Source organism: Anguilla anguilla, chromosome 18 (assembly GCF_013347855.1).
Source record: "Anguilla anguilla isolate fAngAng1 chromosome 18, fAngAng1.pri, whole genome shotgun sequence".
Lineage (NCBI taxonomy): Eukaryota > Metazoa > Chordata > Actinopteri > Anguilliformes > Anguillidae > Anguilla > Anguilla anguilla.
Genome location: NC_049218.1, coordinates 20,965,979 through 20,992,750, shown reverse-complemented (window position 1 = coordinate 20,992,750; position 26,772 = coordinate 20,965,979). Strand labels below are relative to the sequence as shown.

Below are 26,772 nucleotides of genomic sequence, written 5' to 3'. Positions count from 1 at the left end.
TGTGTATGTGTGAGTGTGTTTCTGTATGTGTGTGTGTGTGTGTGTGTGTGTGTGTGTGTGTGTGTGTGTGTGTGTGAGCATGTGTGGATTAGAGGGCAGGGAGATCAAATAGCAGCTGAGAGTGGAGTTACACTCATGTAAATGAGTCTGCATGTGTTGATATGTATTAAGCTGTGGGTATTTATGTGCATGTGCCTGTGCCTGTTTGTATTCATCTGACCATGCATGCATGTGTGTGTGTGTGTGTGTGTGTGTATGTGTGTGCACCTCAGTGACTGGTTTAGAGAACTGGAGTTGAGATGGCAGTACAAATCTCTGTGCTGTGAGCGGAGTTAGAGTTACAACTTATAAGCCTTTACACCCAAAGCCTACACTGTGCTGCAAACTGCACTATTCTCATGTAATCTTAAGTGTCTGTGTGTGTGTGCGTGTGTGTGTTTGTGTGTGTGCTCGTGTGCAATTCTACAGCTACGTGCATAAACATGAGGTTTTCTATGAGTTATCAAGATGTGCTAACTTTTCCATCTAGGGCAAATGATAGATATCTAAAAACGACTTAAAACAAAAATCCTTTATTTGGCATCATGTAGATCCTCAAAGAAATCATAACAACAATGACAACAAAAAAGAAAATTTAAAAAAGGCATTCTGAAAGGCTCTGCTTCAAAACATTTTTGGGAAGTACAATATAAAAACAAAGAAAACAGAATGACAAATTAACACTGGTCATTGGCTTGAATTTAACAGTAGTAGCATCTTTTCCAAGCACACCTTAAAAAAGACTGAAAAATACGTGTAGCTCAGGGGCTAGAGATGTGTCCGCGGACGATCTGCATACTGTAAACCGGCAGCTTGGAGAGATGCCATTGGTCACAGATTCTGAAAGTGGGCGGGGCTCCAGCAACCCAGCTACGGTCCATACAGAGACTCTGAAAACCAGGTCTGGGAAAGTGACGGTGGAGGTCAAGGGTCAATCTCCTCTGGAATGATGGTGAGGATGGCGTCCTCGTTTCCCCGCCTTACCACCAGACGCAGGGTGGAGTCCCTCTTGATGGCGTTGCTGACGTCCCCGGCAGACGAGATGCGCTGGCCGTTGATGGTGATGATGACATCATGCTCCCTCAGGCCTCCGCTGTGGGCGGGGCAGAATGGGCTGGGTTAACAGAATGCAGGGCGGAGCCATGTGACAACAGTGTGCTCAGCTTCTGAACCACGCTGCACACAAGCACAGCAGTACGGGGTAAAGGCTCAGGACCTGGGCTTACTGTACAATGCAGAGCTTAAAGGCTCCATACCCACACAAGGGTAAGACAGTACATAAGGTTTCAAGTCTTTAACATATCTTATTTTATGTTGTTAGTTATATTCTGCTAGACAGCAAAGATTTTATATTCTCAAAGCAGTTGAAGGCCCTGAGCTACATCTAAGCTAAACAGAAAAACTGGTTAGTAATTCAGTGTACTGTCAGAGTTGTATCAGTGGTTCCACTGTTAGTCACTCTGCTAATAAACCGAAATACCCATCTCTCCTTGGGGCAGGCGTGGCTCATGTTACCGTGGTTACCCACACAAGCCTGGCCATCATTATGATGCAACGCAAGCTTGAGAAGGTTGCCACAGAAAATGCAGACAGCCACGTTGAACAGACAAGCCTGGATTCAATAAACATTTTCCCTTTCATGTTCAGTTGGCGGGGAAATAGAGGAGAGGAGAAAGAGAGAATGGGTGACATTGGGGGGGGGGGGGGGTTTGAACTCAGCGTGGGGAATTTGTATATGGCTTAAGAGCCAGTCACCCTACTAAGACTGCACCACATGTATGGCCATTGAGTCATCTAAGCTTTGTTCTGACTTAAATGCGAATGCAAATATTAGTTTTTTCATTACAGTGGAGAGTAGAATAACCACCAAAATGAACCAACTAAACTGTAATTTGGCATGAAAAACTTCACATTTGCGCATATCAGATTCATATCATTATGGTGGTTTCTTTTCTAGAACAGTGCAACAAGTTGAGCAATACTAAATTAACTGTCCAAAACTGCATATGGGAATAAATATCATATATTCCCAAAACAACATATGGGTACATTTATAAGTCAATGCAAGTATAAGGGCAAATACTGGATTAAAGCCAGACCAATGCCTGCCCAAGACATTGCAGTCACTGTGGAGAGCTCCTCAGAAAGCCCTCCAGAGCCACTCACGGGTGTTTGAAGGTACGCTTGGACAGACAGGGCCCTGGGCCGTGTACTTACGTAGCCGCTGGTGTTTTGGGGATGACCTCGATGACGTAGGCACCAGAGGTAACGTCGGGAAAATCCTTCTGCTTCCCCTTCAGCTCCTTGGCAAGCCTGCGGGCGATAGGTGAGGTGGGACTCACACACAGGGCGTGGCTCAAGTCCATTTCAATTCAGAAAATTCAGGACAGGGCCTGAAATTCAGTTACCTAAAGAAAACTCATGGAACATTACGCCAGTTTTTAAATTCACAAATAGAATTTCAGTTAATTTCCTTGGGAGTTCCTTTTTGAGGTTGTCACAACATTCTCAGAGTTTTCTGCACGGCAAAGGATGTTGAGATTGATGACTTACGCAGGAGTGAGCGTCATCATCCTCACACCAATGTACTTCTTCTTGATCACCATTGTCCCTGTAAATAACAGACAGGTTCCAGTGAAATGTGTGTTTCAGGGCAGTTTAAAAGGCAAGAAAGCAGCTGTAACTCACTCTTCATTATCAGCCAATGGCATCACCCCAGATAAAATTTGGAGAATAGAGAGGGACTTATGGAGGTATGGAAAGGGTAGAGTAAGGATGGAGGTATGGAAAGGGTAGATTACGGATGGAGGTATGTAAAGGGTAGAGTAAGGATGGAGGTATGTAAAGGGTAGAGTAAGGATGGAGGTATGGAAAGGGTAGATTAAGGATGGAGGTATGTAAAGGGTAGAGTAAGGATGGAGGTATGTAAAGGGTAGAGTAAGGATGGAGGTATGGAAAGGGTAGATTAAGGATGGAGGTATGTAAAGGGTAGAGTAAGGATGGAGGTATGTAAAGGGTAGAGTAAGGATGGAGGTATGTAAAAGGTAGAGTAAGGATGGAGGTATGGCTCTTTAGGCTGACCTTTACTCTGCCTGTCGTGTGATTCGGCCAGGAACTGGCGGATCTTGTCAGAGGGGATGGCGAAGGAGATGCCCGCCGTCACTTTCAAAGTGTTGATGCCGATCACCTCCCCGTCCTACGACAGACAGCAACGCATCAGTGCCCGTATACGCAACCATGCGCACAGACGCTCACACACACACACACACACACACACACACACAGGTGCGCATAGTCGCTCACGTGCTTGCTCACACATACGAGCAGGTATCATCTCAAACCTTGCGCTTGTAAATGACTTGAAAAAGTGCAGTTCTTACCAGGTTAACCAGGGGCCCTCCTGAGTTCCCATACTGCAGGGGGGGGGGGGAAAGAAATCAGATGAGCTCAGAGACCAGAGCTACTATTTACAGCTCAGCCCAGAGACTGAAGTGGCTGTAAATTCCTTAAGGTTCTGGTGCCAGCCTGTACAGGCATGAAAACAGCAGCCAAAACATCATGCACTGATAGGGAGGCAGAGAGAGCGAGAAAGAGAAATAGAGAGAGACAGAGAGAGAGAGAGAGAGAGAGGGAGAAAAAGAGAGAGAATGAGAGACAGAGGGAAAGAGAGAGAGGGAGAGAGAGAGAAAGCGAGAGAGAGAAAGAGAGACAGAGGGGGAGGGAGAGAGAGAGGAAGAGAGAGAGAGATAGAGGGAGATAGAGAGAGAGCGAGACTTCAATCTCTGTAATGAGAGAGAGAGCGAGAGAGAGAGAGAGACGTGATTCTCTGTAATTAAATAAACTAAATTCCACAGTCAGAGAGCACAGAGGCGCTCACGTTGATGATGGCGTCGGTCTGGATGTAGTCCATGTCGGAGTTGCGCAGGCCCAGCTCCCTGCCGCCGCGCTGGGTGGTGCTGACGATGCCGGTGGTGACGGTGTTCTGCAGGGAGAAGGGGCTGCCGATGGCCACCACGAACTCGCCGGGGCGCAGGTCCGCCGAGCGGCCCAGCAGCAGCACCGGCACCTTGGCCTGCGGGGACGGGGCGGCACGTGACTGGCTGTCGTTCGGCAAGTCATCCGCTCACATCGCCTTCACATATTTTCCTCCACATGTTTAAAACCTAAATAAATCATTCCTGCCCAGCCAGCCTCTATTTCTGTTCACTTATACCCACAATACCAGAGTTCCACTCCACATGATCTGCCACAAACACCTTTTGATTCCAAAAACGTTGAATAAAATGGTGAAACCACGCTGTGGCATGTGAAGTTAAAAACAGGAGGCGCAAAATGTTTTTCGGCACCTTGGTGGCTGACGGAAGCATAGGAGAGCAAGTCAAAACCCCATACACTACAAACTACTACTTCCAAGTCATTTTCAAACTGAACCCATTCTAATTTTGTTTTACCCATAAAATACTTCTGTAAGAATGGTATCAGTGTCAGCTTACAGAAATAGACCTCTTTAAGCACAGGCCTGGCACGTATCTGCACAAGGCTAGCATGATATATTTTAAAGTAGAGTGGATGTTTTAAAATGGAATATTTTAACCCTCATTGCGATGGTTAAACACAGAAAGAGCGTGGAACACAAAAAGACAGTTTTCCATATTCTTTTGGCCGTTCGTTTCTCTCAAAGACATGGCTAGCAGCAGAGCCTCCAGTGGCATTACATGACTCTTCTTATATATGACACGGTATAAACAGAGTCACAGCGGATATGTAGCACAATGAGACCGGCTAATGAGACCCGGATACATGCAGAACGACAAACACGCTGCACTAGCACAGCATATGCACGTACACACAAACACACACACATGCAGCAAACACATACACATCTGCATGTACACACACATGCACCTGTGCGTGAGCAAATGCACTTGTACAGACACATGCATGTATGAAAGCACACATGCACATGCACGCACACACAAACACATGCACACACATGTTGGCCAGATTTATGGTTTCTCCACCAGTCATGGAGCAAATTAATAGGATGACACTCCATGACAGCAATATCTGTTCCCTAAAAGTTCTACTATACATTTGATAATGATACTCTGAGGGCGTGTGAGAAGCACAATACAAATGGACATGCATCAATAGAGGCGACATCATTTCCTGTGCAGTGGCTCCTGTGGGCTGGGCTGGTCTTGTCCAGGGGCAGCTGTGACAGGAACCGCCCCACCATGTCCGCATAAGCACAGAGCAAAAAGGCTGCACAGCCCCCTCCTGAGGACCACTGGCAGACCGAGTTGTGATCAGTATTGTTCTTTTACCCATGTGAGCCAAGTTCAGTACATAAGATAAGTCTTCACTATAAGGCATTGAGGTCACACAAAGGAACTATCCCACAGGAAATGACATCACGAGAAACCAATGAATACCACAAGGGAGCAACAGTGTGCAGTCATTATCAGTTCTGCGAATGGGCAGAGGTGAACCCCACACTGAGCCCTGCCGTCCCTTTAAGACGTAATAAACCTGAGAAATGGAGAGCTCATCACAGGTACATTATCTCTTTATACTTTTACAAAGTAGCAGTGGGTCAGTAAGCCAGGTCAACGCCAACAACAAACACAGTTCAGATTCAGCATTCCCTGAGTGTGAGAATGAACAATGTAAAAAAGCCTGTCTGACCAGGGGTACTGGGTTTAGCTGTATCCATGAGGTGTGGTTATTAATAGCAGAAAACAGAGAGGGAGAGGCTGTGGTTGGGGCAAGTTTGCGGGCAGGGTGGGGGGAGAAGGGGGGAGAAGGGGGGGGGGGGACCAATGGCCTCCTTTTCTTCAGAGGAAGAATTTAGACCTCAAACAGGAATAGCCATTCGCTGTCCATCAGCAGTGAGCAGATAAACAGATGGGGAGAATTCTGCCCTTACGGATATGCAACATATTATATTATATTGAAATACAAAATATTAGCAAGATATTGCAACACCAGGCAATATATGGCTGAATGTAAACGTTATTGCCACTTTCATACATTGTCATATATATATATTTGATCATATATATTTGATCATACAAATCATACTGCAAAGACATTTTTCACCACGTTTTCTTAAAAGTGTACATATTTAAAATACATTGCAATATATTCAATTTCTGTAAGCATGGGCATGTTGGCAGATTAGTCATGAAAATGTTTTTGAATCTGATTAAATGTTTAAAGACATTAAATTGCAATTTCTTGTTTAATTAGAATGTGGTTCATGGCACCATATTCACTCACTGGTGGGTAATAATATTCTCTGTGAATAAACGTCATCTATAAAATAAATTCCAGTCTGGGGGTGAGATCTCCCCTTCACTGTATGATCCAGTGGGAACATGCACTAATTAAATAAACATGTACATGAGCACAGGGCTTTTATGAAATTATGGAAATGATAACTTTTCCAAAAAGCTTCTAATCCTCAGTAAGGCTGTCACTGCTCACAAGTGAATCATACACAATCAAAAGGAGCTCAGTGTAATTATATATTAAAAACCCTACCATTTTCTCCCTATATTTTACAGGCTTTGTGGATAGTATCTCTATGATGGCACTGATTTGTCTCTAGATTTACTTATCTCTAACCACATGAAATTTGCTTTCGGTAAGGTACTTTAAGGCTAAAAGCATCGGCTAAATGTCTAAACTGAAAAACATGTGAAGAAGTGCTTGACACAGCCTTCCCAACAATACGCAGACAGAGAGGGATGTTGATGGATAGAGAGCGTGGAGGTCTAAACGAATGCCAAGAGGAAGCACAGTCACGGCGTGAGCCGGAGAGGGAGGAGGCGGGAGTGAGCTGTGAACCACACAACTGCCAGACCAGGCCAGGGATCCAGCGCCCAACTGCCAGACCAGGCCAGAGATCCAGCGCCCAACTGCCAGACCAGGCCAGAGATCCAGCGCCCGACTGCCAGACCAGGCCACAGATCCAGTGCCCAACAGCCAGACCAGGCCACTGATCCAGTGGGTATCTGCTAGGCCAGGCCAGGGATCTAGCGCCCGACTGCCAGACCAGGCCACAGATCCAGTGCCCGACAGCCAGACCAGGCCAGGGATCCAGCGCCCAACTGCCAGACCAGGCCACAGATCCAGCACACGACTGCCAGACCAGGCCACAGATCCAGCACACGACTGCCAGACCAGGCCACAGATCCAGTGGGTAACTGCCAGACCAGGCCAGGGATCCAGCACATGAAAGGCCCCATTCCTGTCTGGTGCTTCTGCCCGGTAACCACGGCCAGCCGCCGGACGGCAGCGTGGAACACCTCACCACACCGCAGATGTGAGTCAGCGCTTATTCTAAGCACTGCACCTTTAAAAATACCAGTCTGTATCGCAAGCATTCACAGAAGAGTGGCCTGGGAGTCATTCTACAGGCATCCTGAGATGGACCTAAGATGGACAGAGAAGAGCATATACCTGCTCGTATATGTGTGGAAACCAAAGCAGGAGCAGCCAGATGGATCACTGCTGAAGAAGCTAAACAGACGACGTGCGCACCAGACATCCTTCCACGGGACCGCTGTGCGCCCGCTAACGTCCTGGGACACTTTCAGCCACGCCACAAAACGTTTTGAGAAGCCCCGTAGACTGCATGGCCCAGAACTTCATGACCCAGAAAGCCAGTTGGCTAGAACTCAGCACTGACTGTTCCCACAATTCCCCTGTGCGCTCGGCCGTCCCCTCGCACACACATCATTCCTGAGCACAGATCTGGGACATGGGAAAGGCAGCCATGCTTCTCAGCGATTCGACTGCCACAAACAGTTGCCAACAGCAACGTAATGGCCTTGTGAATGAGGTTTATTGTATATTTTATTACTATCCAAGGAGTAGAATAAACTGAATGGCCTGTAAAATGAAAATGTCTTTAGTTTATTGAGTAGCGAGAGGGTTGGAAATAAACTGGCACTGTGTTTGTCCACTGCACTGTACAGCTGACTCTGACTGCTGCACTGTACGGCTGACTTGCCGCTGCATTGTAAGGGCAGCTCAAAACTGTTGATCGGTTTGACTCAAACATGCCATTTTTCCAATAATGAAATCAGCATTTTTTTTCAAGGAACGCGAACATAAGCATCAGATTTAACACCCTCGCTATTTTTGACGTGCTGACCTATGACAGTGACAGTTTTGCAGTTGTGCACAGCTGCATGCCAGTACGCAGACGAACTTGATCTTCAGGGCTTTTGCACGATCTCATGCAGATAAGCCAGGTCAGGATGAGACACGCTCAGGCCTGCACAGGCGATGGCTCTCCTGCTCCATTTCCCGTGCCTGCAGGAAAGGTTTTCCTGGTAACGGAGAGAGGGGAGGGCGGGCGAGGAGGCGTGCTTTTGGATCGTAACATTCGACCCGCAGTATGCGTAAAACCAAAAATATTCCCTTTCTTTCTGTATGGCTTTCCATGACCGCATATGACTAAACTGCACCCTATATTGGCTAGAAGAGGCATGCCTATGGAATCAAGGCCATATACCCTACATTTCACTTTAAGTGGTTTGTATTTTTTTTCCTTCTTCTGCAAAATCACTAACAGGCGCCTGGTAAATAGGCCAAGTTCGAAAGAGGAAAAAGTAGGGACACTAAAAACTCCGGTCAGGGGGAAAAAATATGTTATGTTTTCCTCAACATATGTGAAAGATCTGCTGGAATATTAAATGTCCGATGTAACTGAGGATGGAACGTGTCTGTTGAAATCACGGATTAGACATGTCTGTCGAAATTCAGAATGAGATGTGGAACCCATATATTCATATTTCTATGTTCCTGAGGGACGGCTCCCCGGCCGAGCACGTAGACCAGCTTTACACCCTCTCAAAGAGGGCGTCTGCCAATGACAGCATAAATCCGGCCTTTAAATCGCACCATTAAGAATCGATATGGAGGACGGAGAACAGGAAGGGAGTGTCGGATTCACGGTCCACATGTGCGACGCGGGGTTGTGTTTATGACGGTGCCACATGTCTTGGCTCCCTCTATCACCACACTGACATCCTTAGACTGGGAGAAACCCGAAACCCCACGCCCGTCTCTTAGAACCCCAGCTGAGTCCTGGCGGGGCGTTATAAAGATCCAAACTCTGTCCGTCATTATGGTTGGTCCTGGAAACGCTACTCCGTTAGCTGGAAATAAGCGTGAGTCAGGCTCAACCGGGTCCAACAGGCCTTTAACAAACGTGGGTCTCTGTGTGTTGTGGGTGACTCCATTCTGCATGAAGATGTGAGTGAGGTTGCCCTTACTTTCCAATCACATGTGGGCAAAACTGTCCAACAGCAAACCTGCCCACTCTTTCGGTGCACCACCTCTAAACCCCCCAACCCCCACCAAATTGGCTCCAAAGACTGTTGACGTCCACAAACGAAGCAGCCTGTGAACCTCTGTACTCCCAGAGCAGGTGAAAACGGACTATGCAAACAATGACCGAAGCAAGCTGTCATGAATGCACTTCTCAGCCCTTACGGTAACCCAGTTTGCTCCTTAACAGCATAAATGGCACCCTGTGTCTCAGGGCACTGTTCTGAGAGCACAGACTCTGAAGGTCTTGGCCTGGTTCTGATGAGTCCTGGCATGCCGTGGAGCGAGATGGCAAGCTTTCCTCGGGACATGACTGCAGCCCCTGGAGCTGATGGTGAAAGACAGTTTGACAGGAGACTGTTCTACTGCCAACACATCAGCTCATGATGTTTGAATCTCTCACTCTCTCTTTTTCATGCTCCCTCTCTACTTTTTTCTGCTCTCTCTCTCTTAGGTCTGCTGTACTTGGTAGAATTGGGTACTGAGGGGGGAGGCACTCACTGGTGGTGGGGCAGTAAGCATTGGGGTTTTTGGGGTACAGTCAAATTGGAAAGGCGCCTTCTGAATACAGATGGTGTACACACAGAAACCTATCTGACTGTAATCTTTAATTATTTACCGAAAATCAAGTCTCCCTCTCACCCTCTCTCCTCCCCCCCCCCTCTCTTTCCCTTTCTCCCTCCCTGTTTCTGATTGGTGATTGTGGGCCGGCTCTGCTGGTAGTCTTGGAACGGGGAAACGGAAAACATCTCTTAGGCGGGCACAGACGGGAAGTGGCACACGCAGTTCAGCAGCTGCCGAGCCGTGTGTGTCAGCCTGTCTGCTCTGTTTGCGGCCAGCGTTTGGAGCCACAGTGGAAGGTTTACTTTCCGGCAACGCTACACGCTGTTTTTTTCCACACGGCCCCTCTGACAGCTTAACACGTGGAACATTTTGTCCCTCAGTGTCCGTAGAGAGAGGCTGCCACATCCTCAGGCTGAGGGGTTCTCTTCAACCAACGTCATGCTGGACCCTAACACCGTCACGGTTCTGACGCTAATACGCCACCATTCAGAAACTAAATAAATCATGACTTCACTTTGCTGAACTCAACTCGCTCGTTAACCTTTCTCTTATCGAGTGACTCAAAATGGTGGAATAACTCCAATTTGCGATTGCTACTCGATTGCAAAAACAGTGGGGAATGCCATTAGTATACACTGTTACCTGCCAAGTCTGTCTTGAAAGAGATTTTAATCTTATCGTGACTGCTTAAATAAAGATTACATAAAACATCAATATCCCCAAGAAGAGAAGCTTGCAGTACTTGATCTATCCCTATCCTTCTCAGCTGTTATGTTAATCTTCCTGTACTTTTTAAAAATAACATCCCTGTTTTGGCACTTGGGAAATTAATGTCCTGCTTATTAGAGATCTAACGACTAATGATGTCAGTTGTGTTTGTGAGCTGTCCAACACCGAACCACAGTGTGGCCCGCATCAAATGCACTAACCACAACCGCGGAACGAAGAACACAGACCCAGACCAGCTGGTGTGGGACGGGAGTCTCCATCTTTGCATTTGCACATTCAGCAGGCCTCTTTGAGAAACATCACGGCATATATTCGCCACAAAATGTTACATCTGCAGGGCCAAGAAAAAGCCTGGAGATGTCCATGAGTACAAGCAAGCAGCTTCATTAGCAATGTTTCCAGCTGGAGGCTTTCATAAGCAGTCACTGTATTGCTTCAGTTGCCTGCAGTGAAAGAGCATTTTATATAATTCAAGACCGTGAGCAATGAATAGCTTTTCAACGGACAGCTTTGATTTTCCATGGGATTAATGGCAGTGTTGATCACCATCAAAATGCTGAGATAGATGCAGAGTTTAAAAGGCGCAGTGTGTCAGAATTAATGCGGAAAGCAGTCATTATTTAAGTTGGTTTTGCAGATTACCGCGTCTCAAACGATTTACGCAGATCGGTCTGTCTGGCAGTGGTCTTCGCTGTAATGAATGGCCAAGAGTGGTGAAACACTGAATGCAGGTCTCCTGCTCAGCTCAGGCAAGCTGTAGAAAGCGTGTCTATTTATAGACGTGATAATAAAAAAAAGACCCTAAGTACTAATCTACTGGTGAAATATCAGAGTCAATGTAAAAACATGTGAACAGAATGCCATTGATGTGGGAAAACATAAGAGCCTGTTCAAAAACATGTGAATGGGATCTCACGCATGTGGGAAAATCATAAACTCTCTGTAATGAGCTTGAGTAATAATGATGTGATCCATCACAATCTATAAATAGTCGGCCAGAATTGTTTGAGCATCGATGTGCTGGACCTGCAAACTGCCTGTACCTTTCAGTCCACACGCCAGAGGCCTTAGCAGGACTGCGCGCTGCAGAAGAATGGGCTGCTTTCTCCTGCTGCGTTCTGTGCTCATTTCCTCTGCATCACCGACTGCCCTCTAACCATGAAATATGCTTAATACATACATATATATACACAAACACACACACACATATATATAATCTATAAATATACATACATATATACAGATATATATGTAATATGTGTGTATATTAGATTATTATATTAGATATTAGATATATATTAGATTTTGATCAAAAAGATTTTACATATAAGATTTAAGTCAGAGAAACACTTATACAGCTTCAATGCATTTTTACATAAAATCCATCTACACTGCGGGATATGTACTGAAGCCTTTCAGGTGAAGTATGTATAATGGCAGTGCTCCACCTGGGAATTAAAACTGCAGCCTTTGATACAGGCTAAATTCCTCAATGATTATACTACACTGCCACCCCTTAAAGATGAATCAGGTCAACAATCGACCGTAACTAATCATAAATTTATACATGTCACACAAGCCCCAACAAAATCCAGAAAATATAATTAAATTTAATAGCAAGCTAGCAATGACTGTAGTATAGACAAACCTTATGACTACTCAGGTCGACTATCTACAGTAATCACTGATAAATGTATACCTGTCACCCTGTTCAAATTCATAAAGTATGACAACCTCAGCCACACCCTCTTATCACTCACCGCCAAGAAGAGAAAGCAGGCAGCGATGCACTGACTCGCTCGAACTGACTCACTCGTGACTCACCAGACACGCGAGCTCATCTGCGCCGTGCGTCTACTCCAACAGAAACATCGGCCTCCAGCGCTGCGCCAGAAACAACGGCAAGGCTGCCTCAGCACACGGAACGCAGAGAGGACCCGCTGTGGCGCGTTCGTGCCGAATTGCGTGCGACTCGAAACCCGACGGGGAGTTTTACGGCGCAGGTGCAGCGATGCCTTCACGGGGTGAGCAGACGGGCACTCTCTTCACCTCGTCAGTAACGAGGTCGCCAGGTTTCTGCCTTTTGGCCTGACGCACGTGCACCTGCCCCTGCTGTCTCTGGGTTGACCTACCACAGACATTGTATTGGCGGACCAACCGCATTTTTTGGCCCTCTGGAAAGAAATCTGCTTGCCGCTTGTATTGAAACAATTTTAACAGAGTTTGTAATGAGCTGATAAGAGTGACTGAGCACCAGAAGACTGTGAAGGTCCTGATATTGACCCGGTTTCACCATGATAAGACACAGCACTGTACAGCAGTCAGGGTCTCATTACACAAAACCCCTGGAGCTGCCCATATTCTCTGAAGTCTTTAGTGGAATGGCACATTTCCTTTAAACTATAGTTTTAAATAAGTGGAAATGCTTTGGGCTATGCCTGAGTTTTTTACACTCTTTACTCCGGTGGAAAGCCAGCATTGACTGAAGTAGTAAATGCAGACCCAGTCCCCCGTCCCCCCATCCCCCCGTCCCCCACCTCACCACATCCACTCTGGCCCCGGGCGAGAGCTCTGAGCGCTGTTCCCAGAGAACAGGGCCGAGGGGCCGGCTCACACAGATGTTGGGGATATTTCTTTCGCTGTAACACGCCATCACAGCTCCGGCTGTCAGCTTGCTGATGACTAGCCTGGTAACGGTCCTGGGGGAGCCTCAGCTAAAGTAAAGCCAGAGCCAACCCTCCAGTTTATAAGACTTGGCTCCAAAATGGAAAACAAAATCCCCAGTGACCCGCACAGTCTCTTCCACTCCGATGGCCTTGGTTTAATGTGCCCGTCATCTATTACTGTAAATGGCACAACCTGTTTTTTTACATTAACAAGCCTGTCCTACTGGCCAGACACAGCATTCCCACCCAATCAGAATCAGATTTCCCCTCAATAGCAGGGACATCTGATTCTAGAAGTGCTACACTACAGACTGCATAAAGAATAAATGAATACATGTACACTGCACAGACTGACATACTGAATATCTCATATAACCTCTTTGTATAACCATTTTTGTCGAGTTTGTCATTCCCTGTGTGTACCCCAGTCTCATCTCCAAAACAAAGATGCCCTGTTCAGATGGCCAACTATGGCCAGGATACAACTGATGATGGTGTGATCAACAAAATGAGCAATATAAATAGTGTTTGCATTGAAAAAGAAACACATGTATTTATTTGTCAGTGAAAGCTCATTGGCTCAGGTGAAGACGTGGCCTACTGAAAGTAGGCGGGCCTTACCGGCGTGTCAATCTTGATGAGGGCGATGTCGGCCTTCTCGTCCACATCTTTGATCTTGGCGTCGAAGGTGGCGCCGCTCTTCAGCTCCACCTTGACCCGATGCTTGTTGGCCACGACGTGGGCATTGGTCACGATCAGGCCATCCTCAGACACCATGAAGCCTGACCCGCTGGCCACCGCCACCTCCCGCTTGGAGAACGCCATCCTGAGAGCAGAGGCAGATTCGGGACAGAACGAGACGCAAGAAAGGGAGAGAGCAAAACAATAAGAAGGGAGTGAGGGAGTGAGAGAGAGACAGAGACAGAGAGACACAGAGAAACTTTTCATTTTCTGTTATTAAGCAAACTTCCACAGTTAGGCAACACAGTCTCTATGGTCACATGCACCATCCTCATTCAGAAGACTCCTTTCCAATGCAACGTCCCCTCCTTCACCAGGGAGTGCCCCCTCAATTCCCAAGTACAGGGGACCCGCCATCATTGCATGAAAGCACAAATCAATCAAAAAATTCAAGAATCCACGGCTTTGTAAAAACCACTCAAATGAGGTTGCTATTTGTGTTTTTCCATAACTAGTGTGAGGCAGGGCTGGGGGTGGACAGACAGGACAAAACAACAGAAAGTTTGGCTTACTGCCTTTTATTCATCCCCGAACACCAAAACAATATAAATTTTCAAAAAACATAAACATGGCCAATCTGGCAACCAAAACTTCAATGAAAAAATATACCAAAACCACAAAAACAAAACTAGGCACGCATCCACCATTCCCCTGCTCCCAAACACCTCTCCTCTAGGCCTGGGAGCCATAATTAGGTAATGGGCCACAACCAATGAACTACATAAGTTCTGTGGCCACAACTGATGTGATTACAACGAATCACAGCTGTGACTGTACCCGTCTGTAGGGCTGGTGCTGCCCACTGGTGGACCGACAGCACCACAATTCCCTTCTATGCCACACAAGCCAATGGACAAATGAATCTCAATGAACTGCAGAACATTTCTATTAATTTTTTAGCATAAGGAATCAGACATGGGGATAAAAACATATCAAAGAATTTCTGCAGAGATATTCCCTGAAGTGCACTTAAACCATCTTTCATTGCTTTCTATGGTCTGGAAACATTTCCACATGCAAGACCAAGGAAACCCAGCCCAAGGCACTGAGGAAAAACCCACAACAGAATAAGCAAGAATGCACTTTGGTTGGTACCCATTTGGTTAAAGCACCCACAAATATTTATAATAAAGTCACGTTTGAAAGTTTTCGACTCCCACACAATGAGTTTCCACTTCAGTAATAACACTACCCACTTCTATTAAGCCATCTGCATACTAGTGGCAAGGAGACAGCAGTAAACTAACCAACAAAATAGTTTTAGCATGCATTGAACGGATGCTGTTCCAGGGAGAGGAGCTGAACTTTAAGTTAGCTTTCAGCATAGCCACAGAAACTAAAACTATCCAACTGTGTGCATCATGCTTCTCTAAATTCTACTGTACACACATCCAACACACAACATGAAGTGGAAAAATGGATAAAAACAACAGGCACGGGAATCGTGTGCGCTTAACAGAGGTGACTGCCAAAATACAGGAAGTGCAAGTAAATGAGGGATACATTCCACACAGGTGTGTTTCCTGAGTTAATTAAGCATTTAATGTCCCAGCATGCTCACAGTTGTGTACAAAAGTGCTGGGCAGGCTCATCTGCCAATTGTTTTGGCTACCATGGCTGGAAGAAGGGGTTTGGTTGGTGGGGCATGTTTGGCAGGGCTTTAAGTGGCCCTAGACTGCTGGCCTCACTGATGTTTCACAAGGAACAGTTGCTAAAGTGATGGTTATGTTAGAGAGAGAGGGGAATTGTGGTTGGTGTTTCCTTTATTTTGGCAGTTCCCTGCATTTGCATTGTTAATTTTTTTACTGCACGTCATGCCACATTGTAATCTCTCAAACTTTTCTTAGCCCTGGCTCTGTCTGGTGATAAGTACTTTAATTGTGTGTAGCATTACCTCTTTCCATTTCTATAACAAGGAAGTGTGTGCTCTCATAAGAACTGGGTCACCAATCAGTGACTAGAGCCATAATGGCAGCAGATGGGAAACTGTTTCAGTTTAACCCAGGTAATATCCCAAATGTGCAATAACTCTAACAGTACATGTGCTCAGCGGACCAGCGGCCTTGACCCATGGTGACCTGCTTAAATAGGAATGATTTCTATATGACCTCATACCCTCTCAGGACGGCCCAGGACAGTATGTGCCTCATAGCGGTTTAAAATTAGCAAAGGGGGGGGGGGGGGCTCTATAGGGAGAAAAATGAGAAAAAAGCAGCGACAGCTCACTTCTTTCTATGAGATTTACTACATAAGCTGCACATAAAACTAGTTTATCAGCCTGTTGAATCCTGAAGAAAAATATGAAAGCAAAACACATTTTATGATGAGAGAGCATGTTCAATATTTTATAAAGCATGAATACTTTTTATAAATCGTATAAATCATTTGCTAATGCCTTCGTATATAAAGTGGAGCAGAGGAAGAATTTGGTAGTATTTTTCAGTGCTGCACTATAGCATGCAGAGGTACAATAACTCAAGAGTACAGATGAATTACTGCAGATATACCCCCCTCTCCCACACTGGATTCATGCCGTGCTCATTGGGGTCATATGGTGTAAAAAATGATGTTTTCCCTCATTAAGAGAGATGTGACTGTAAATACTGTGGCATTCTTTCCAGGTTGTTTGCTATGAGAACACTTTTGCTACAGATTTCCGAAACTGCATATCTGAAATAAAACGGTTACATTAACTAATAATTACAAGACTTGCAGAAAAGAGAAGAAAACCCCAGGGCTATGCAGCAGTCTGAGGGACTTCCCTATTCCCTGACCCCATTCTGTGATATTAACGACTAGCGTGACCATATATGTCCTGTGGGTGTATGTGTGTTCCCAGGCAATCCTGCCAAACCGTCCCGCCAGTTACATCATGGGGCACCGTGGGGGCTTTGGTCCTAGGCACCACTGGGAGGGATGACTGAGGTCCAAGGAGCGGATGTGGTGGTGGTGCGGGGGGGGGGGTGGGGGTGTAAAACTCACATCACCTGCAAGTCTAACTGCTGTCAGAGGAACAGATGCTGACAGGCCTAACCAAAAGCCCACTCTGTCTCTCAGTCCACTTGACTTCTGTTATTGCTGTTTACCTGGGCCAAGCAAAGCCAATTTCCCAGTGCTATGATGGGGACACCGTGCGCAAGGAAAAATTTTTACCAACAGTCCAGTGCCTACAGCTTTTATAAGCCCATTACAGACCTTCTGTACTCTAGTAGAGTTAGAAACAGATTTTACACAGAACATTTTGCCGTGTATCTTTCAGGTAAGAAGTTAAGCCAGAAGTTCATGATTCAGAGTGTGAAAAGATCTTTTAGTATGGCCACCTAATTATGTCCCCTAAAAATGATTAGCTCTTTGTGTTTCCCACCTTCTCTGCTTCCTCAGGTTGTGAGGTGAAAAGTTAATACACCTCTCAAGTGACCTTCTTGGTCAAATAAGCACTGAACATATAGCCCAAAGAAAAACAACACACATTCTGATTTCAGCGTTGTTTCAGCTCATAGTCTATGAGTCCAAACGGGATCATATATACTCAATCAAAATCAGATTTAATTAGGATTGATTTAACACTAAGCTTTATGCTTTGCGCATTTGCCGAAACAAAGGAAACTTGAGTAAATAAGGGGATACCAAGGATATTGAAAGCTGGTGCTTCCACAGAATCCACACAGGTGCGGTTCCAGAGTAAATTAAGCAATTAACACCCCAGCATATGCAGGTTGTGTATAAAAGTGCTAAGCAAGCCCCTTTGCTGATTTTGGCTGTCATGGCAGGATTTGGCTGGCGCTTAAGCCATTTATGCTGCATTCACATGGATCACGGATGGCAAATTAAGACCAGCCATTTTATGCCATTTTACAGGTTTTGAATATTCACTGGTGTTTGGTAGAATATTTGAATATTCATTCTAGGGCTGTGCTGGTAACAGACTTTGCATCCCCTTGTTTTCTTGCATGGTACTTCAGTCATCTGCCAGCTAGCGGTTGCAATGACCTCTTATCAAACAGTTCTGTTTGCACCACCTCTGTAATTGAAGTTATTGAATTGGTAGCAAATCAATTATTTGCTACCAATTGCAAATCAATTATTTGCTACCATGGCCATCCTTCAGTATTTTAAAATGCTGTACAGGGGCATGTTAGGTTTTGTTAGAAGCAATGGGAAATGAGAGCAATTTTATAGCATTTAACTTTCACTAAAAAATAAATTCATGATTCAGCTAATTGACTAATCAGTCTGCAATTAAGACCTTAAGTAGAATCACATGTCTTAGTGCCGGGCTAAAAGAAAAACCTGCTTTATATGGATGCATTTTTCTTTTTACTGCAGTGATACTCAATCCTGGCCCCAGAGAGCCACAAAGTCTGCTGGTTTGTTTTTCCCTTAAGATCAGCAACCAATTCACACCCAAGAAACCAGGTGACCTGAATTAACTGTGTAATCAGCTGCTGATGATCAACTGCTGTGCTACTCAAGTTCTGAGTAACAACAAGGCAGCAGACTCTGTGGCTTTCCAGGGCCAGGAGTGGGACCACTGGCTCAAAGACATGCTTTTTGCAGAATTTAATCACCCATCCATATTCACTTTCCTTCATGACTCTCCCCATAATATCTACTTTTTATAAATGTTTCAATTAGAAACTGAATTAGATTAGTCTCTTCACTGTGCCACTGGAGTGCCTATGAGGATTCCTGGAGGATAACCACTGAAACAAGTTTAAATTCCTGCAGGTCACATGGTGGAAACAAACCAGTGGCCATAGTTATATGTGCTTAGGTAATCGATTGCACATACTCCTTGATCATGATGTCCATGTGTTGGTTAGAGAGGCAAGGCAAAATGGATGAAAAACCCTGAATCAGATGACTAAAAATATCAATCTAGGGCATGGGCAGGATGTTCCATCAATTTCACAGAAAGGGTTACAATGGTTGGTGTATGCTTTAGTTTGACAGTTAACTGTAGCATTTACAATGGTGACAGATTGAAATGATGCAGAATTTGAGAGGAAGCAACTGTTGAATTTTCTGTGGCAGACAGACAGACACACACACACACACACACACACACACAATCAGAGGCACTTACTTGCGGTAAAGTTCAATATGAACCACGGCAGGGCCGATCTTCTCCACCACGTCGGCGATGAAGTTGTATTTGTGTCGCAGGCTGTCTGGATTATCCCGGCCTGGTGAGAAAAAAAAAGATGACCTGCGCTTCAAATCCAGAACAACACCGTTAAACACAGCGATGTATCGATACATTTATAGGATAAATGTACCTATCAATTAGAACATCTTTTTTAATGGTTTGGGAGAAAAAGTTGAGTCAGGATCTTGGATTGTGCTGTAGCAGTGGAAAAGGCTGATATGATGCAGGGACATACATCTAAGTAAAAATCTAAGCAGTTATATCAATGTTATACAAGGCCTTTATCTGACTACACTACAAGTTTTATGTGTGGATCTGGACACCACATGTTAAGTGGTTATTATGCATTTGAATGTGCCGTAAAACAATGTGACCCATTGAGCCATGTTTTTTAGGAACACTTTTCAATGTATTTTCACTTCTGAACGCTCCACAGGAGAGAAAAATACATACGCTAAAAATGAATAGCATGACAATATAAAGCAGATGTTCTTAAAAAGACATACAGCTCCACTGACCTCAGCCTATATGTGTGGATATATGTTTATATTTATTCCAAAAAAATAATATTCTTTTGAAAAATCTTTGAAAAAGTAATATTCTTAGCTACAGAACAGTGGAATTCTGCAATGAGGCTTTTACCCCTGACTTTGAACTCACTTCACGTGAGCACAAAATATTTGGGTAATATAGTGCATATCCCGTAAAATGGATGGCTAGGAAACTCATCCTGTTCACCTCACTGCCTTACAGTTTAACCACCGTTCCTCCACTTCTCTGCCCGCTATGTTTCAGAGAGAGGAAACCTGAACTAAACTTAGTTCACTTAAAAAAATCTACAGGAATGTGTATTTTCAAAAGGCGGGCGCTGGACCGCAGCCAAACCCAAAACCCTAGTTCAGTTTCCCTCGGGGAACGTTTATTGTTACGGCTGGAGAAATGTACCAGTATCAACTCACGGGTCATAAAACTTTGGGAAGTGACTTAACGCCGCCATTGGTAGGTAATGTTTTGCTCCACCCTAAACCCGGTTTCATAACTCTTACTGACAAAATATTTTCATCTTTTGAAAGATGTTGAGAAGAAAACATTTTCATCTCTACATTTACCTCCATTTCTAGGAGTCCCAGGCACCTACTAAAATACAGTATATAAATATAATCCTTGAAATAAAGCATTTTAAAGGTGTTAAATTAAGAGGCCGTTGAGACCCCGCTGTTGGAGATTTTGCGGCTGTCCTTTCGTCTCCGAGCAGAGCTGTAATGACTCACAGATGTGTCAACCGCCAGTGATATGCTGATTCAGGACGAGGGTAGACCACATGCAGCACAGCACGAGAGCGCTTCAAACCTAACACGGAGCCCTTAACAAAGTTCAGCTCCGGCTGGCTCACCTTTAGGGCTGTGTTTCTTACACTGAGCGTCAACACCAGAATCCCGTAAGGTAAACAATATTTCTTTAGGTTTGCGGTTCAGTTCAGGAGAGACTACTGAAATGTTTTCAGTCTAGGAGGCCAGACGGATATAAAACCAGGCCAAAAAATCACATAGCAAAGAGACATCATATGGCGAGTGGGGTTATATGCTAACAGTAGTGGCCAGGTTTCACCTTACATTACCCCCTTCTCTACTGTCAGAACTCTGGCTAACTCAGGCTAACTGCATCTATAGGTAACCCACCTCTTCAGTACCTGACTGAGCTGCAGGACAGGTTAATTTGAGGCCTCTCTGAAGTTTTGTTTGTGGCCCTACTCTACTCCTATACAGATTTGAGTCTGTATAACTGATCATCTGTTGAAGAAATATTCTTGGCATGGCAGACTGTAATCTGATTGGATGAGCCCAATTAGAAATATCCAACAAATAGGAATTGCGAAAACAAAGTCTGGTCACAGGCGTAAAACAGATGCTGATTACAGTAAGAAGCTGATTATGTTTAGATTATTTTATGTGGAAATGCTAGTTAGTGGCCTAGTTAGTTCACTAAATATTCAGTGAGGTAGTTGGTTCACTCACTGGGCTATAGAGCTATTGAATTAGTTAGCTCACCAGGCTATATAACCTTTGGGCTAGTGAGCTAGCTCACCAGGCTCTACAGTATAGCTAGTGAGCTAGTTAGTTAGGTAGTTGGATGATTTCAGAAAGCTCATTCAGAGGCACAGCAAGCAGGGATTTGAACCCTTGGCACAATTCCATTTTCATAACAACTACAAGAATTACACCAGAGAAATCCTCCCCATCACAATGACTCCCTCCCAGATTAAGGTTTGGAAACAAAAGGAATGGAAACAACTGCTCTTATTTTCGTATGGAGTTGGATAACTCCCTGGTCCTCTCCAAACCTAGAGTCTGAAGCAATGAGCTCACACAGACTAGCTCTCTCTCCTGCCTGCCATCAGGGTAGTTAAGTCAGTTTTTACTGTTTGTCTCCTTTGCTTTACATCAAGGAATTTGGGTGTTGATAGCAACATTTGTGCAATTTGACAAGGGCGATTTCCCCTTTAAAGACACTGTACGTAATGACCTTCAGCATTCCCTGAATAAAATGGTGGACAAAATGATGGCGCGTAACTCTCGTTCCCAAAACCCCAAATATTGCAAATAATAATTAAAGAGCACTCACCCAACTGAGTGATTTCATTTAAGGACATGTACAGCCTACACTGACATAGGTAAGTAGGGCACACTATCTCTCATTGAGTTTGAGGAGATATATGACTCACTGCGTCTATGTATTTATACGCACTTCAATGCTATTATACGGCCTATGTCAACCCAAATATGTTATATAGCTCTGTAGTTTTTTCCTGAAACGGTGCCAAGTGTATATTATCAGACCGAAAGATATCCAAGAATAACATATTTTTGAAAGGTCTGGCTCCAGGAGACATGTTTAGACACTGAGTTGTATCAGAACTGAAGCTCAGAGTGGGGGTGATTGTACAGAATGATGTTTTGGAAACTCAGAGTGGGAATGACCTGGCGTGGGGGGGTGACTTTAGTGAATGGCGTTTTGAAAGCTTGGAGTGAGGTGACTTTACACAGTTCCATTTTGGATGTGGGTGTGACTCGTACTGGGGATAACTTCAGAGAGATTTGCAGTCAAGTCAAATGAAGAATCCGCAGCCCTAACTAAAACAGGCCTGTATCTTCAAAGCACCCTGGTTTTATCACATTAAGTTCTCCGCTACGAAACCTGTTCATTTCTATAATCCACATATATTTATCTATTTTTCCTACCTTTATTTTACCAGTAAGTTCCTATGAAATCAGCATATCTCACAAAGGAATTCTGGCTAAGTGGCAGCAATACTAGCACACATGCACAAAAGGCCAACACTAAGCATCCACTACACCCACTACAGGCAGACAGCAGTGCACGAATCACTCTGTACTGAAGGAAGCGAACACCTCAATTATGGCACCCATTGTTCAAAACCACAATAAAGGCCCAGCACTCAAGCACTTCTATCTAAATATTGACTCATCGCTAACTGAACACAGTGGCAGAGCTTATGACAGGTTGCACTGCCCTGTGAACTTTATTTCCTGAATGGTGGCATTGTGGGAAAACGGGGCAGTCAGTGGGCTGAGAAATAAACAGTATTATTTCATCAGCAAGCGCTTTCATTTTTATCCCTTTATATGGCTTGTGACCACCACCACCACGCGGCTTAGAGTTAGCACACTATCATTGCTGGTGGGAAGTTAAAGTTGGAGGAGTTGGCTGATAAATTTATGGACAGAGCTTGAGGCCAGTTCCACTCTTGCAGTCATTTGATGTAAGAATGTGTGGCTACTGAAGGACATGACCTGGTCGTACCTGAATGCTAGAGCACTATGTTATTAGGTTTTCCTGCAGGAGAATGCGCCTATTCAATTAAGGCTGTTTAACATTCATTTCCCCTAATATGAGTGCTTCAGGAAGACACTTTTTAGTATAAAATGACTCCTTGGGAAAGCGCATCTCTTTGTGTCTTTCACATTAAGTGCTAGAACTCAGGAGATGAAAAGAAAGAGAGGGTAATCGATCCACAGAAGGCAGAGTCTGGCCTACTTTCATTGTACGAGGAGTTTGAGGTCAGTGTGGGTACAGACTTTCAGAACAAAATCTATGATATGGACTACGACTGCCTTATTTCTTAAATATATGTAAAATATAGACTGCTTTTATGTGACCGTGAGCATCTGAAATTACTTTCTGAAATAAATGAATGTATTCAATTCAATTTAGGAGAAACATAGCGCTCTTTGATCTAAACACATCAACCAGCCATGTACCAGGCTTGACGTGCACCCACAGGCAAAATGGTGAATACGCTCAAATGAATTTACTGAGTATGTGTGAAGCCAGAAGAGTCACCAGCCAAGCACGGGACAAGCAGTTAAAAACAGCACACCTCACTGCAGTCACAGGCAAGCCTCGCGTATTTATCCCAGTCAGGCGCGCAGTAGTCTGCAGAGTTCGGTAAGGTTAGCCGAGGGAGGAAGACCACGGCTCACTGCTGTGAAGAGTGCCCAGCTTACGAGCAGCAGCATGACGATGGAAAGTGGCGAAAAACCCGACGGCTCTGAAACACGAGTCCCCTTGTCCGCGTGACCCGCCGAGAAAATTAAGACGCGACACCCCTTCTTACAGGGCTGCAACTCCTGTCCTGTCTCGCAGACCCACCCCCCACCCTCCCTGACCCTGTCCCCGGACTCCCCGCCCCACGTGACCTGCCTCCGCCCTGCCACTTTGCTCTTATTCCCAGGGCCATGTTGACATGGAAGTTTTATGAGTTTTTCCGAGCGGAAGCTGTGTCTCTCATTCCTGGCCCCGGACTAACGCGTATGGGGGGCAGTGGGGAGGGGGGTGGGGTGGGGTGGGGGGGGGGCTGTTAGTGGGGATTGGGTTGCAGGTTGCAGTCTCAGTCTGCACACACACACACACTTGCTGTCTACTTTAGCAGTCTGGTTATGTAGTATGAGTCAGACGATAACATATTCCACTTTAAACTAACATCTATGGAGATTCAGGCTTCTTCTGACTGGGAGACGTAGGAGAATCCTTCACCCTGCAGGACTTCCAGAGCTCAGAGGTCTGAGGGAACACAGCTACTCACATACCTCTATATCATGTACAGGGGAAAGCCTGTTCATTACCAGCTAGCCCTCCGTTAAAACGGGCTCAGTTATCTTTCAGTTTTTGTTGAACCTTTAATCACTGATTATCACTGCTTGGCTCAATGGTAAATCTTCAGATACATTATAACAAAGAATAGGTTTAAAGGTTATCCATATTGCTTGGTTGAAGTGATTCACTGGAAAGACCAAGCCTCCAAATTACTGAGAGTGGGGACTCCTGTCATCAAAAGAAGGAAACATTACATTTATTTTACAGCTGCCAAAAACCTAAATATGCATTTTTCAGCTGTAACTTGCGGTGCGGTCTGTGCATACTGTTGTGTCTGTCAGCACCTAAAGTACACGTACGTATATGTGTAGACTCCAGAGCACAATAAAAAATGGGTTAAAACATAAACTGTGCTTTAATGAGAGGGGAAATTGGCCTATATCATGACCCAAATGAATTATATTATGTTATATAATTGACTGGTTTAGAAGCCAGATGCAAGTGACATCATGTGCCGTGTGGTCTCGTGTGTTGGCTTTTGTTTGAGATCTTCCAGAGTCCTTGCTTGGCTTAGAGCGCTGGAACCCCAGGGAGCAGCCGTGACAATGCTGTGGCTCCACCTTCAGTGGCCCTGCGTGAGCAAATCTCCGTTGGAGAGCTCCGTCTGAGGGGCGTGGCCTGACTCACTGACCCAGTCCTTTGAGTGACAGGTTCTGGGAACTCTCTCCTCTCTTCTCCCCATACAGCCCTGTGATGTGCTCAGGACTGGGCCTCCGTGGCTGCTGGCTCAACCTCAGAGGGGTTTCTGACTCTGATACTGGGGGGGGTAAATATGACCACTGAATGCATGTTGGCTAAAAAGCAGCACCACTCAGCACACTGAAATTTCCAGGGTGCAATGCATTTAATGCCAAGGCTAATGCAATCTAAAAGCCTAGCAAGGTTGAGTCATCACGGCTTAGAATCCCAGGAGAGAAGACGCGATTTTGGCTGTTTTAATTGACATGCAGAATAAAACAGGAATAACAGGCACCTAAAGGAATGAAACCAATGACCCCTGTTTTTGCAAACTTTAAATGCTAGGAGAGATGGCAACATTCACTGTGCTGGACATGATCCAGCCTGTGAGCATCACTGTTCAGCTGATGAGAGACAGATAAGTGTCTGGGGGATGGAGATTTCATCCTTTGTAATCTGGGGTCTATGCGCGATAAATAACGATGTGGAATGCCAACAAAACAGCAAGGAAATTTACCACAACTTTCACTATCACAGCAGCCAGGTGACTGTAATTGTAATTACAATGTAAAATGATTTCAATATTGTGTGCTTATGCAATTTCTTTAAGTGGTTAACGGGGTGAGATGCTGTATTTAGATTCATTTTCACTTGACAGAATCAGTACTTCACTTGTATCCAAGTCTCCAGCTGATAATCAGGTTCGTTGGCGATGGCTGTGTTGGAAAAGCACAGCAGTGACACGTGCCAACTGTACTAAAACAGCACACTTTGTAACTGGGCGCGTAATACAATGGCTTAATAAGAGTAATATTCTTATTTTTTTATTCGAACTTTGGGTATAAGAAATGGTGACGTATGTCCCTCTGTATAGTCCCAATATACAAAACATGTGTCTCCCCTAAAAACATTAACATCTGTTTGCGCGCTAACCACTCCAAGTGAAAAAAGATACTCTGAGTGAAAGAACAAAAAAACTGCAGACGCGTACATACACATTTAAAACATTTCAAGCAATAACGCTCATTAATTCGTTGATAAATTTAGTAAAATAGACTCAAGTTGTGGATGTTATTTTGAAGAACGGTTTGTAGCGCTACATATGGATGTTCTAAAGCTGCGAAACGAAAGGTAATTTTCCAAAGCAAAGAGCAAGAAGTTCTGCAGAATTGAATCTTTGCATGAGTAAAGGTTATTGACAAAACAGTGTGAATCTGACCACTTACCTTGACCACATGCTCCTCTCTGTATGAAGATGACAGGCGGCTTTTGGAGTTTTTGGGCACGGTTACTGACTCTCTTCAGTTCACAGATGTTCCTGTAGGATACGCCGTCGCTGCCGCACACGGACTCGGAGCTCTTGCACGCGCACACGCCGCTCTTGCTTCTCCGCCTGACTGTGACGGAGTAGCCCACTCCGTCCGACACCGAGCACTCCATCCCATCTCCGCACACCGGGTCGCCCAGTCTCCCGAAGCCGCCGCACGCCTCGCCCTCTCCAGCCGCGCAAACTTTGCAGCAGCCGCATTGGTCCAGGATTTCGCCTGCTAAGCAGTTTGCAGAAACTGGGGGACATGATGACTTGTCACACCGGGCAGGGCAGCCGATTACATACCGCCTGGAGACACTAGATTCGACTACTAATGGCATAATAATGAAACCAGCGCAGAGCAGTTGCCAGATCAT

At 45.1% G+C, this 26,772-nt stretch overlaps 1 protein-coding gene across 1 annotated transcript; it reads right to left on the bottom strand.

The window, feature by feature from the left end:
- Positions 1 to 556: 556 nt before the first annotated feature.
- On the bottom strand, positions 557 to 26,772 carry LOC118217750 (serine protease HTRA1B-like). Its single transcript, XM_035399749.1, has 9 exons — positions 26,313 to 26,772; positions 19,171 to 19,270; positions 13,965 to 14,169; positions 3,917 to 4,111; positions 3,420 to 3,452; positions 3,121 to 3,235; positions 2,593 to 2,650; positions 2,257 to 2,352; positions 557 to 1,132 (listed from the first exon to the last, which is right to left on the bottom strand). Exons 1-9 carry the CDS (start codon positions 26,770 to 26,772, stop codon positions 964 to 966), a joined length of 1,431 nt encoding a protein of 476 aa, XP_035255640.1. The 3' UTR covers positions 557 to 963.